Source organism: Lichenostomus cassidix, chromosome 5, assembly GCF_008360975.1.
Source record: "Lichenostomus cassidix isolate B80296 chromosome 5, HeHo_3.0, whole genome shotgun sequence".
NCBI classification, from domain to species: domain Eukaryota; kingdom Metazoa; phylum Chordata; class Aves; order Passeriformes; family Meliphagidae; genus Lichenostomus; species Lichenostomus cassidix.
Genome location: NC_139486.1, coordinates 37802579 through 37816489, shown reverse-complemented (window position 1 = coordinate 37816489; position 13911 = coordinate 37802579). Strand labels below are relative to the sequence as shown.

General features: G+C 44.8%; 1 protein-coding gene across 1 annotated transcript; it reads left to right on the top strand.

Moving 5' to 3' along the window:
- Window positions 1-1059: 1059 nt before the first annotated feature.
- On the top strand, window positions 1060-12876 carry ZFYVE19 (zinc finger FYVE-type containing 19). Its single transcript, XM_085062425.1, has 11 exons — window positions 1060-1279; window positions 1840-1961; window positions 4149-4202; window positions 4701-4861; window positions 6065-6210; window positions 7116-7230; window positions 7789-7998; window positions 8496-8575; window positions 9279-9389; window positions 10806-10948; window positions 12345-12876. Exons 1-11 carry the CDS (start codon window positions 1226-1228, stop codon window positions 12415-12417), a joined length of 1269 nt encoding a protein of 422 aa, XP_084918551.1. The 5' UTR covers window positions 1060-1225; the 3' UTR covers window positions 12418-12876.
- Window positions 12877-13911: the final 1035 nt, after the last annotated feature.

The following is a 13911-nucleotide window of genomic DNA, read 5'->3' as shown; positions in this document are numbered from 1 at the left end:
CTCCTCTGCTGGCGCTGCTCCGCGGATAGGAAGGTTTCTTTGGGTTGCTGTTTGTATTTAGCCTTAGAAAGCGGCTCTCCAAATTCCACCTGTCAATCGGTAGGTTGCACTGTAACATTAAGATTGATATCGCCTGTTTTCCCATTGAGCAGCTCAATAGCAGAGACAATGAAGCCTTTTATTTGAGTTTATATTTGTCTCGATTCCCTGCTTTATGCCTACAATACCTGGAATTTCCGGGCGGTCTCTAACACAATTGCTGGACAGGTGCAAAGTTTAGCTTCCAGTTGTCTTTTTAATGTTTTTTTTACCATTAAAAAACCTAACCAAACAAAAAACCCCAACAAGCAAACAATCAAATGCCAAAAATGAAAGACTGAGAGGGAACCCCCCATTTTTTTTCCTTTAAATTTAGCTTTATTCAGATATTAATGAGCCTTACTTCCTTGAATAAATAAGTGAGTTTCCTAATTAAACTGTGTAGGTCTTAACAACGTGGGGTTATATATTAAACTGGAAGGAATGCAAAACGTACCTGCAAACCCCCCGCGGTTAACAGGATGACTCATTTGCACTCAGTGACTCTTTTTACAACAGTGCAGGAGGGCAGGCGGATCAACCTGAGGGCAGGCGGATCAACCCTACCAGAAGGGTGGGCTGGGGATAACTGGTGTGTTGCAGTTCATTCTTGCTACTCTGAACTAGGATTTCACCACAGGTTTAGGACAAAAAAAAAAAAACCAAAAAAAACCACAGTAGCTTGAGCACAACACTGTCAGCCTGTCAGCCTTAGAGAATACACTTTTTTGTCTTATTAACCCCCAAGAACAGCTGATGCCCTCGGGGACATGGCGCCTCCGGTGGGGCTGGGCAGAGGCACCAGACTACAGGTACCATAAAGCATCGCGCGGCGATGGTAGCCCAGCCAGCCCGGCACCGGGACCGTGCGGAGCCCTGGGCAGTGTAGTTTATTCGCAGACAGCCTCCTGACAGCTGAAGGCGGAGAGGGCGGGGCGAGAGACTACAACTCCCATCGGGCCATGCGCTGCCTGGCCTGTGTTGAGGGGACGGGACGGGACGGTGCTCTCCGCGCCTCCCCGCTTGTGACAGCCGCGCTCGCCGCCGCTCCTTGGGCCTGAGGCAGCCACAGGACGGGGGAAACCATGGAGCTTGGCGTGGTGGGCGTGCAGCGCCGTGCCTGAGGGCGGGCCGGGACGGTGGCACCATGGATAGCCGGTGCTACGGGTGCGCGTCCAAGTTCTCTGTCTTCAAGAAAGAGGCAAGTCCGGCTGCGGGGGGTCAGGAGCGGGCTGGTCCCGCGGGTGCCTCCCCGCAATGTGAGGGTCTGAGAAGGGAGCCGGGAGCTGCCTCGCCCGGCGCCGAGACACATTGCCGGCCAGCAACCTGGCCTTGTTGTCCTTGTTTACTGAGTTCTCGTGGTGCCTAATTCCGATATGTCTTCAAATATCGAATGGGAAACTATTGACCAAAAAAAAAAAAAAAAAAAAGAAAATCGTCATTGAATGCCATCCCATTCCTCTAGTCCAGGATTCTGTCATGGTCTCAGACAATTCACACACACACTTGGTTACACTCTGGGGTGAGGGGGTGACTCAGCTCCCAGCAGCAGTCATGTGCTGTTGCTCCAAGGCTCTTGAGTCTCCATATCTTCAGCAGCAGCTGGTGAAACAGTTCTGTCACAAAACAATCAGCATAAGCCCAGCGTTGTTTTCCGTGTGCCTCGGCACGGGCCCTGTGCCTGCATGCGGCCAGGCAGAGCGATGGGGTGTGGTGGCGAGGTGGTGAACTCTGTCCCGCCCCTCTCTCCTGTCTCTGCAGTGTGGCTGCAAGAACTGCGGACGGTCCTTCTGCTCGGCCTGCCGGAGCTTCAGTGCTGTTGTTCCCCGTTGTGGAAACACTCCGCAGAAAGTGTGCAAGCAGTGCCATGGAAAGCTAACTGGGTAAGACGGAAGTGTTTCTTCACCCAGCGACATTTTCCTGCATTTTTTCTTCAGTTTACATCCCCTGTAGTGTTGCAGATTTCTGCACGACAGCTCTGCTTTCCATACGTGCATGGATGCTGTTTGTACCCTGGAGTTTCAAGACAGGACATTTCTGAACTGTCCTTACATGAGCTGTGCAGAAATAAGAATCAGGATTTGTGCCTGTTCTCTGTGGTGACAAAGTAGTCTGCAAGCACCAGGTTTAATCTTCATGGATGGACACTGAATGCCTGTGGATGGCTTAGGTAGATGGGCCAAGGTTTAGCCACACTGTGTTTTTGCCCAGAAGTCTACACCCCTTTAACAGTTCTGGCAGTCTTTTCAGGTGTGTAGGTGCCTGACAATAAGATGTTCAAAATGTTATTACTTCTGTGGGCAAAGGGAGACATAAAACCTCCTTGTCAAGGGTTCTCTGCAATGTGTGGCCTGAAGACGTAAAATTTTGTAGCACAAAATCCATAAAATTCTTGTTTTTAAAAGAAAACAAAATTATTTGCGAACGTAACCTGTAGACTTCCTGTTGAAAACAAAACATGTAATTCAAAACAGTAGCAGCAGGATTATACACATGAACAAGTAATACAAGAACACTGGTGCACACCAGAATCCCTCTGTCAACCAATTCTTCTGTGTCCTCTTCTTTCTCTTGCATTTCTCTTTTTCCTTTTCCTGACTTTTCTCCTATAGCAAGGAATTTTCACTGGCGAGAGGGCAATTTTCTGGCTCTGCAGGTGTCTAAAGAAGAGGAGCCTCATTAGTGCAGATCTTCATCTTCACTGGCTGATGAAAACAGTGAAAGACAGTGTTCAGTCTTTTCAGTTTTGAAATTTTCTGATTTCCCTTCACAACTTCAAAGCCATTAAGGAAACATGACTGCCTGTCTTGATGTTTCTTCTGGGTCTTTTTTTCTCATCATTTTAATATCAGCGCTATAGAGCTATAGCAGAAAAACAATCTTCCCTGACTGGATAGCGGGTAGATTATAGAATCATGGAATGGCCTGGGTTGGAGGGGACCTTAAAGATCATCTATTTCCAGCCCCTGTGTTGTGAGCAGGGACACCTTCCACCAGACCAGGTTGTTCAGAGCTCCATCCAACCTGCTCCTGTTGGCCACACTGCTTTGGATGCAGCCCAGGACACAGTTGGCTTTCTGGGCTGTGAGCACACGTTGCTGTGTCATGTCCAGCCTCTCATCCACCAGCACTCCCAGGTCCTTTTTGGCAGAATGCTCTTGATCTCTTTGTGCCCCAGCCTGTGTTGATGCCAGGAGTTGCCTCAACCCAAGTGCAACACCTGGTACTTTGTCTTGTTTAACCTCATGAGATTCCCAAGGGCCCACTTCTTGAGCTTGTCCAGGTCCCTCTGGATGGCATTCTGTCCTTTCGGTGATACACATAGGCTACAGTTATGTAAGCTGTATGTGTTGTTCTTCATGCCAATAGCTTTCGGAATTGAAGCCTTGGAACTCTGGAAAGCATTCCAGCAGTGTTGCATTCAGTCACTACTACACAGGCCTTAGCTGTGATTTCTAAGAATGGATGAAATATGCTAACTACCTTACATAAGTGTCTTGTTTAGTCCATGAACCTGAACATAGCATAGTAGAAGACAGTTATACATGTTTGTTGTGTGCAGCGTTCAAGTGTGCTGGAAGATGTCATTGTGATGGTGGTTATATAATAAATTTTGTAACACTGTGTTTTGCTTGTGCATTATATAATTCTGTGTTTGTTGCATGCCCCAGCTCCTTTCAGAGTGTCCTGCTGCATGGAAGCTAATTACACTGGGAGTCTTACCTAAGTACTCCCTACCTGCTCTCTGAACTGGGAGGTGCAGCCTGTGGGAGGCAAGGGTATTTCAGCCCCACCTCCTTTGCATCACTAGTGACCGTATTAAATCATATTCTGTCAAGATGCAAAACAACTGGACCAAAGGACTAAAAATGAAGGCCCATGCTGTCCTGGGCAGCTGTATTATCTTAATCTCTTCCATAAGCTGATTGCTCTCAGTATCAATGAGGTTAAGAAAGGGGCTGTACCAAGAGGTCAAGAAATACCTACTGATTCCTCTTGAGTTGAGAGACTAGATGAAGAAGTATTGTCAGTATTTTGAGTTCAGAGAAATCTTTGTTTTTGTTTTCCAGAGAGGGATCTCAAAGCAGTTCAGCAAAATGGTCACCACCAGAAAACTACAAAAAGTGAGTTGCACTTGCCAAGCAGTTCTTTCTACTGCAGAGGAGCCTTTCAGGCCCTCGTCTTCCCCTATGGATATCAACAAAAGTGGGGCTTGTGGTGTGGGTATTTCTAATTCTAATTGTTCAGAATTAGATTAAGGATGGAGATTTTGTTTTGCTATTTGGGTTGTTAGTTTGTTTGGAGCGGTGGGGGGTATGCTCTTTTGAATAGGCTCCTGAACAGGTACCTGCCTGTATTTATCTGTGGCTGATCAGAGTTGGCTTGGAAACAGGAACCTTGTGGTGAAATGTTCCTTGTCTTCTGGGAAGGAGTGCCAGGTGTGCTGCTCTTGTGAGCTAAGGTTTTCCTTACTCTTAGGAGTATCTTATTGTGCTGATAGTGGAGAGAGTGATTTAATTTCTGTTCTGCACTGACACTCTTCAGATAGCCTGTTGGGTTCACAGAGCATGTTTTCTTATCTCTGGGTTAATTGTTACGTGTTTTTTCCATCCTTGCCACAGGCGTGTAGCAGCTTTTGAAGCTAAACAAAACCAGCTGAAAGACCAACAGAAGGCACCTGCAAAACCCCGAGGTCAAGCAGCCTCCAAATACCAGGGGCTCTCAAAAGAGGATAGAGCTATTGCAGAGAGACTGGAGAGGCTCAGGGAGGAAAGGAAACCAAGTGAGTTTTAGAGAATACCGTAAATACCTTGGGTGGGAGCACTGCTATTTGGGAAACAGGGAACCTGGAGGGAGTGGGAAGTTCTGGGCTTTTAAAAGGCTGCAAATTAAGGGAACGAAGGCTTAAAATACGACAGAGCATCCAGATCCTGCTGCCACCGTGGCCAAATTCTACAATGATTTTACATCAAAGTTCCAGTTTGATTTTGCTTCTTGGGGTTTCTCTTGAAACTACTCAGTTTTGGGGTAGTATCTTGCCTGTAAAATCACTTTCTCATTTTCCATTTGAGATAAAACCCTGGTTCAAGCCCACTTGGAGGGAAATGAAATTAAGGTATTTGGCCAAACTATTTTGAAGAAGGTTTCCTGTGAGTCATTGTCTTGGGCAACAGCAGTTCCAGTCTCTATAGGACTATGTTCTGACCAGCCTTGTCTCACAGAGAAGGAAAAGGATTCTCATCCCAGTCCACATTTGCCAGGTTCTGGGGCAGCCTTGAGGTGCTTGTGTGAGAATAAACTATTTTAAACATTATATGTTGTCTCCAAAAGCAAAAGAACACCCTTCAAAATGGTTACCTGGTTAATATCGAATCACTGAATCCAACCATTAACCCAGCATTGCCATGTCCAGCACTAAACCATATCCCAAAGTGCCACATCTACACATCTTTTGAATACCTCCAAGGATGATGATTCAAATACTTCACTGGGCAGCCTGTTCCAGTGCTTGACATCCCTTTCTGTGAAGCAGTTTTTCCTAATACCCAATCTAAACCTCCCCTGGAACAACTTGTAGCCTCTGCCTCTTACATGTTATGTGGTTTCAGTCTGATATGGCTAGGATTGCGTTAAGAGGTGTGGGACCAATGGATTGAACTGCCTAAATGGCACTTTTTTCTCTGCCTGTCCCTAGTATCCCAAGTCAGCTGATTGCAAGATGGCATCACCCTAATACTTGCCTTATGGCTAGGAGATAAACTGTGAAAGAGGCAAGGACTTGGAAGAAAGGGAGAGCAGTTGGCATTGGGGTAGTCTCTGAGTCACTGCAGTATGACCCCTCATTCATGTCGGGGCTGGGCGAGGTTTTTGCTCAGGTATTCAGAGTCTGATTCCAGAAAGAAATACAATTTTAAGAAAAAAAACATGTAACCTTTTGTTTCCAATAACAGAATAATCTCCTTGGTTGGGTTATTCTGAATTGCAGAGTCCATCCCTACTCAGGCTGAAATAGAAGCTAGGCTGGCGGCCCTGAAGGAGGATGGTCGGGGACCTGTTCCATCCACACAGGAAATGGAGGACCGGTTGGCTGCCCTGCAGGGGAGAGATCCTCCTTCCCAAGCTCCCAGACCTGTAAGCTCCCTCAGCTCTTTAGTCAGCAGTTTTTTCTGAGCTGACTCAGTAACTGGTGTCCCAAGATGTTAAATCATTCTTCCTTCTTCAGCTTTTTTGTGTCCAGGTAGCTTCTCTCAGAAATCTCTGTTTCTGATTGGGTCATTGCATTGCTCCAGAAGCAAATCACCATCCTTTACCAGTTCACTGCTTCAATTTTAATGCAACATGTTCCTTAATGTCAGATGTAGTTCATGTGTATATTTTTAGCACTAAATGCTAAGGTTTTTTACTCTCAACCCATTTACATACCTGAGTGGTCATAGTTTTTCAGAGCTGTTTGTGTTGGAGGGTTATGAGCCCTACCTTCTAATTACATCTTTTTAAATTGCATCATTACTGTATGCCAGCTGGGCAAAGTCGTGTTAATTATTCCAGAAATGGAAGCACAGTGTGGTTTGTCTGAGGTTGCAAAGGATAAAGTTAGATGTATGCCTTGGAAGCCTGTAGGAATAATCTTGTCCCCAAGATACTGTTTCCTCATGGTTTTTTTTCAGCTGCATGCCCAGCTGTTATCATCAGTCTGTGTGGGGCTGCTGGCTGGCACTGTTGAGAATGGCCCTTTGTTTACACTGGAGGTAGTGGCAGAGCTGGACTTGGGACCCAGCAGCATGTACTCCTACACATTCAGCACCTCTTGCCTTTGTTTGGGGGACTGCTCATAGAACTGTGTGCCTTCAGCACCTCTGAAAATGAAACCCTTGTAGATCTTACACCACATAACTGTAAACTGAGATTTTCAGTATCAGTGAAAGCATTTTTTTATGCTGTTTCCATCTAAGGTCACCTTGGTTGCCAAACCTCCTTTGATTGAGTATACCACTTTCCTCTCATTTGCCTTTTCCCACACTCCTGTTGTTTCTTAGGTACACCAGCCTCCTGATACCAGAAGTCTGGTCCAGCAGACAGATGACCTGTTAACTCAGCTGTCTGAGGAAGTTGCCATTGATGAGCACTACAGACCAAGAGTTCAGCCTCAAGGTATCTGTTTTGGCTTCCAGAGACCTGTTTATGTCTAAAAATGTGTGTGCTATGCTGAGAAGGGAATATGTGCCTCTCTATCTAGCTTACAGGTGAGCTGAGTGTCCAGTTTGTCCATATCTTCCCCGTATGATCCCCAGACTGACCAAGAGCAGCCATCTGTCTGCACACTGGGTCTCAGTGTCTTTGCTTGGAGATGGCTCCTTCTTGTCAGAGTTGTATTGAGATTGCTCCTCTCTGTTTCTCTAAGGTGACCCATCCCTGGAGAGGATCTGTTGCTACTCCTAATGCACCTGTGCACTGTTACAAAATATCAGAATCTGGCACACCATTATCTTCCTAGCTGCAGTGCTTTCTCTGTGATCTCACTGTAGGCCACAGATTAGCTCATTTTCTTCTCTTCATATACTGTGAGGATCCTACTGGCATGCCTTTTCCCCTTGTTATCCAGTTTCATGGAGAGCAGCAAGCTGCTCTCACAGCATTGTTTGTCATGTTTTCTGTGCCCAAGGAATGTTGCTGCTAAGTCATTAGCTTGTCCTGTGTGTCTGTCTACAGCTGTTAGTAGCCAGAGTTTGAATGATCTCAGTCGGGAAGGTGGAGATTGTGTGTGCTCTGCAAATCTGGACCCAAAACAGCTAGAAGAAGAGAAGAGTAAACTTCTGGCAGAAGCTGCTGCTGAGCTGCGGGAAGAGAACACTAGGCAGGAAAAGATCCTACAGGTTGCCAAGAGACTGGCAGCACTCAAAGGCGAGGACCCAGAGAAAGGTGGGTAGCAGGTGAGAATACAGTGCCAAGAGCAGAATCAAGTTGCTGTGACAGAGTAAATTCTTTTCTGAGAGGTGTTTATCCATTTAATTCCTCTGTTCTGCAAGAGACAGACTGAGATTTGGTTCTGTCTGCAAAGCTGTACCAGTTGATTTATAATGAAATCAATATGAAAGATCTGGTTGAGGGTAAAGGCTGGAACTGTAAGGTTAGACTGCTTTGTCTTGCACCCTTCTTTGGGATAATTCTAGCATTCTCTGATGAAGTTAACAAAGCTTTTAAAACCAAAACTCTGGTTTTGGTGGGTATTTTTCCTTCTCTCTTCACTATTAAAAACAAACAGTAACATCCTTTTTGAGGAATCGGCACCTTAAAAGGATCTGTCTCTGTCAGAGGCAGAATGCCACATCCAGCTCCTATCACAAAGAATTGTCACTGGTACATAAATGGGCACAAGGCAGGTGTGGGTTACAGTCTCACATTTCTTACTCCTACAGTTACACTGGAAACCTATAAGCTTCCTGACAGTGATGAGGAAGTGGCTGAGGAAGAAGCCATTCGCAGAGTGCTGAAACAGGTCAGAGGTGGCAGCTGTGGCCTTGTTTATCTTCCTCTTGGTTATTCCCAGTGTGTGTGTTACCTGGTGAGCATACAAAGGATGTGTTTCTGTTCCTGAGAAGAGTTTCCATTCTTTACTTTCCTAGCGCTTTTCCAGTACTAGCTCCCATGGGCCATCCAGCTATTTGACAGGTGATTGACAACAATACTTCTAGTCTGTCACATTGTCTTTCTCATTCATGCTTAGTGTCTCTTATGGTCTGTGTGTGTCTCCTGTACAACCCCACTCTGCTGGTACTTCCTACTTGTTCCATGTTTTCCCCCAGCCAGTCAACGTGGATGATCAGGTGTGTGCTGTATAGCACAGCTTATACCTACATTTCTCTCTAAAATGTCTCTGAATTGTCTTTCAGGCAGATCTGAGCTTAAGTTTATATCTGATATGATATGTGTGTGTGATTGGCATGATGTTGAGGGCCTGATAGCTGCACTGCGAAGCAGAGTGTGTGAGCTGCAGACCCCTGCTGCTGCAGAGTGTCCACAATAGACACACAGTGTTCCAAGAGCAGTTAGCTCACATCTGTCTGGATAACACCAGCTGTATTCAGACTTATCATCTCTTGTTAGTGCATGAGAGCAAGAAGGGTGGGAGGTTTAGGGCCTAGAATGAACCTCCCAGCTGTGTTTGAAACAAGAGACTTCTTGCTTTCTGTTGTTACCAGCTCGCAGAGGAAGCAGCCCTGGATGAAGCAAGTGGATTCAACATTCCCCCAGATCAGATCACCCAACCAGGGCCCTCACAACAGAACCTGAGTAAGAAAGCAAAGCAAAAGGTCAGTGAACTGGTCAGGATCTCTTGAATTGACATGTTCCAGGGTGTCAGGAGAGTATAGGTGTGCAGCAAAAGCTTGCTGTATCCTAGGCTTGATGAAGAAAAAAAATTACCCAACCAGTTTCTCCAGGGCAAGCAAGCCAAGCAGCTTCTGCAAGTCTGACCAGTTCTGAGCTCAGCTGTGAATCATCCTTGTACTTTTAAAAGGCATTGTTCCCTGGAATACAATTCCTTTCAGGCTGGCTTTGTGTTGAGTGTTAGTGCATGTAAACCAAGAGAAGTTGGTAGACACTTCACAATATGGATATTAGAGAATTATACATATATATATATGTGTGTATATATATACATATATATGTATATATATATGTATAATTAGACCAACAAGGCCATGGTATAGTACAATACAGCTTGAACCAGAATAAATGGGAGGTTTGCCAGTGCTTTCAGCATGTGCAGAATAGAACTTCTAGATAGTATTCTACTGTGTTCTCATACAACATCTCAGACAAAGATGTCCTATGCTCAGAGTGGATTCTGGCCTACTATGGAGAAACATAAATGATCTCTAATGTATATTACAAGAATTAAATGCACTTGTGACTCACAGGCCTGCTCCCAGTGGAGGAAATTATATAATTGTTAGCATTACCAAAAACATTCATCTCAAGTATGACACCTTGCATTTCTGGGATTACTGATGTGAAAGATAGTGTTAGGAAAAGATTGTGTCAGAAAGCTGCCTTTGCCAGTGTCCAGGCACTACATCTCAGTGTGTGTTCAGTTCCACAAGAGTTCTCTGTAAGGGAGAAGGAGACCATAGTTGGCTATATGGATATATTATTATGATTATAATTTCAGAAGATGTTTTTGTCCCAGCCTCAGGTAAAATGAATTACTATTCCTTTTGGCAAAGCACTTCCTTCCTTTGTCCCACAGTTTTCTTTCTACAATAGGGAGAAAACAATGCCCCCACTTCCACATTCCTTTCCCTTCCCACACAGCCACTTTCAGCAAAACTGCTTGATCTCTTGCTTTTGCAGCAGGAATTGTCTATCACATGGCATTGTTGTGATGCCTGCCAGAACTGTTGGGCTTCATGCCCTTAACACAGTATAGACAGTGTAGGTGTATGTCACTGTGGGCACTAAATGAGGCTGAATACCTGCTTACATTCCAAGCAACATAGATTCAAACCCAAATTCTAGGAAGTACCTTGGGTTTTTATTTAGCAATCTAGACACATACGGAGCCTGTCCCTGTGCTCTGGGCAATTTCATCTCACAGACTTAGGATCAACAGAGAATAAACTATACACCATGGAACAGGGCACTGTGGCCATCATGCATTACAGTTAACATCCTTTATTGTCTCTGCTGGAGTTTGAACTCTGTCTCTTGTTTTCTGTATGAATTAGAGCCACACTCCAACCACCACAGCTCTTGTGAGGTCAGATGACAGTGATGAGGATGAGTTACCCTGGTGCTGCATCTGCAATGAAGATGCCACTTTACGCTGCCATGGCTGTGATGGGGACCTCTACTGCCAGCGCTGTTTTTGGTGAGTCTTACAATTCCTCTGGGTCTGAGAGGTGGGTCAAAGGTAAGCTTGGCCCCTTTTGTTTTTTTCATTGGGCAGAAAAACAGGCAGTAGGAGGAAAGATTTGAGAATTCCAGAATTGAGCTGAATGCTAATTGTTACAGAAATAATTTGTGTGATCAGTAGTTGTCCCAGGCTTCAGGGACTAAACTGGTCCTAGGCAGAAATGCTTCAATGCATGTTTGGGCCCATTGTCTGAGTGTTCTCTGGAGCAGCTGATGTGCTGCATTATGTGGGATGGGATAAATGAGACCATTGTTCAGTGACTCCTATGGCTTGCTAATGCCATTTATGGATGACCTGGGCTGGATTCCCTTAAAGGGGGAGATCAGATAGTATAAATTCCTGAGGTTTTTCTTAGGTTGAGACTTTGCAATCTTAAACCATATTAGAAAAATCTTTGTTGAAATATGTATGTGTGAGCCTTTTTTCACCAGTCAGGCCTTGCAGCAGCTGTAGTCTTGGTTCTTAAACATGTGTAGCTTGAATTTTTACAAATTTTTCAAGTCTCAGATTTGGAGGGTTAATTCGTTTGAATACAAAGCTATTCCTAACAGGTGGTGTGACTTCTCTTTTTTTGTGCCTCAGAAGTGTTGGGTAGTTGGCTGAGTTCTCAGATTAATGCTGGATGACATTCAGACAGCAGGTTGCTAAAAATCTGGTTGGGATAATAAGAGATGCTTTTGTGCATATTCTCTCATTTCCTGCACGTTTCTGTTGAGAAATGCAAATGCAGTGGGGGAAAACCATGTGAAAATGTTAAGAAAACATGATTGGCAGTGTTAGATTATTAAAAACAAAGCATACAAACAAAAGTTATCTGACAGCAAACATCAGTAAAAGCAGAATCAGTAGTCTGGCAGGTGAGTGAGTGTATCAGTCGCACGCTGCAGACAAAGGCTTGTGTCTTACTCGACACTGCCTGTTCCTGAGCATGGTTAAGACAGCTGCCAATAGGCTGCATTATTTTCAGTTATTTTCCAGAGTTTTCTGGAGCAGACTGTCATTTTGTCTATGGTCACAGAAGTTACTAATGTCCCTGGAATCATAGACACTGTGCTGAAAATGAGTAGTTTCATGAATCTCTCCAAGAGGGAAAGAAACAGAAGAACCTGTTGTCATTTTCAAATCCAGCTGACAAGGATGAGCAGACCTTCCCAAAAAGCACCTCAGAGGTTTCTGTTACAAGCAAATATCTTAAGTAGTTAGTCCACATGGCTGCTAGTTGTGTCCTCACAGCCAGCCCTTGGGATATGTTTCTGGTTGAGGGCTGCTGGGAGATGCCTTGTGCAGTGGCTGAGGGTGAGTTCCTGGCCTGGGTATTTACTTCTGACTGCACTTTGTATTTGCTTCTTAGGGAAGGCCATGAGGAGTTTGACCTGAAGGACCACCACACTTCCCGCTATCATCTTCCTTGCAAACAGAAGTGATCACACTCTTCATGGGAAGAAAAGGAGCTGGAGAATGGGAAAACAGAGGAGCTGGCCAGATGGGAAGAATCCAAGTGGATTTGCAGCCAAAACGGGTGATGTTTTGGACAGTTAAAGGATATGTTGTAATCTGAGAAAGGCTTGGATGGCGTGTGACTTTGTCTTCAAAAATACACCAGAGAAGTGCAGGGTTTGCAGTGCATGCTGGGGGATAAATGAGGACTTGATATGAGGAGGTGGATACAAGTCCATAAATACAGATGGTAAAGCAATGTGGGTAGCAGTAAAGATGTGTGTTTAAGGCAGTACTGACTGGCTGATAAATAACTTCCTGGTTTTACTAACAGCTTATACACTGGTTCAACAGGCAGCAAAGCACTTTGCACTGAGAAAACTGTCTGCATTGTGATCATGTGTGTGATGAGAACTTTCAAAGCATAATAAAAATTATTTACAGAGGCCTGTGTTTAAAGTCTCTCCTGAAAATGCCTGATAGCCCTTTACAAAGTGTTGCTTTCTCATAACGGTATGTTAGTCCTAGTGTCCAGTGGCTTAGGGAAAGAAGTGAAGCATAGTGAAGTCACCAAAAATGTTTCTGTGGTGTTTCTGGAAAAGGCGCAGGGCAGTGTTGCTCACTGACTTGAAACCAAAGATCCTTTGAAAAGGTAATCTGCTGCAGCTACAGTGTTGTGATCTGCAGCGCCTGTGCCAAGGTCATGTGGTCTGTAAGAGCAACATGTCAGTCTGAAAGAGTTGTGTGTTAGTCTGAAAGCAGGATTTGGCTTTGTTTATTATTTGGTCCACTGGAAGGATGAAGATGTTACCTGTGTGATGTTCTTTCTCTGGTTATGAGAGAAGCTCAGTTACGTATGTCCATATCCCTTCCTGGAGATAATCCAGATGCAAGTGGTACTTGCCAGTGCCCAGAGCACCCTGAATAGCTTCAAATGCCCAACTAAATTTGCTGTAAACAGGCCCTCTTATTCCATCAGGATGAGCTCTTTCCAAATAATGTGACTTTTGAGAGAGCTGTCTAAGGCTGATAAATTCCAATGGCAACAAAATCAAGGATTTGCCTTTGACAGGGAATTTCCAATGAATCTTGCCTGTCTGGTTTGACATTGCCACTCCCAGCTGTCTTGCCCTCGTGCTTAAGGTCACTGCCTCCAAGGTGAAGTGACGAAACATTGTTTGCCTGCACCTCTGTCACTTCTGCTCAGAAGACAGCAAACAAACCACTGTTGAAGGTGGGTTTCTGCTGATGTGCTGCTCTGGATCAGGCCTTTTAACATAAACCTGATTCAAACAACGTACAATAGTAAGATTGCAGGTTAACACACTAAAAATGGTGAGCTGATCCAGCAGTGCTATCAAAATCTTTTGTTAGGAAGGGGTGGCAAAATCTGACTTCTGTGGAGGATCTTATTTCTCCTGGCAGTCCTTGCATCACCAGTGCCTGTCTCCTTGGGACAGGTAGATGGGAAAACTACTTGT

Excerpts from the sequence above, each read along its gene's own strand:
- ZFYVE19 (XM_085062425.1), top strand. The coding sequence starts at position 1,226 with ATGGATAGCCGGTGCTACGGGTGCGCGTCCAAGTTCTCTGTCTTCAAG. Across the intron at positions 1,962-4,148 it reads TGCCATGGAAAGCTAACTGG|AGAGGGATCTCAAAGCAGTT; the intron begins GTAAGACGGAAG and ends TTTGTTTTCCAG. Across the intron at positions 7,999-8,495 it reads AGGCGAGGACCCAGAGAAAG|TTACACTGGAAACCTATAAG; the intron begins GTGGGTAGCAGG and ends TTACTCCTACAG.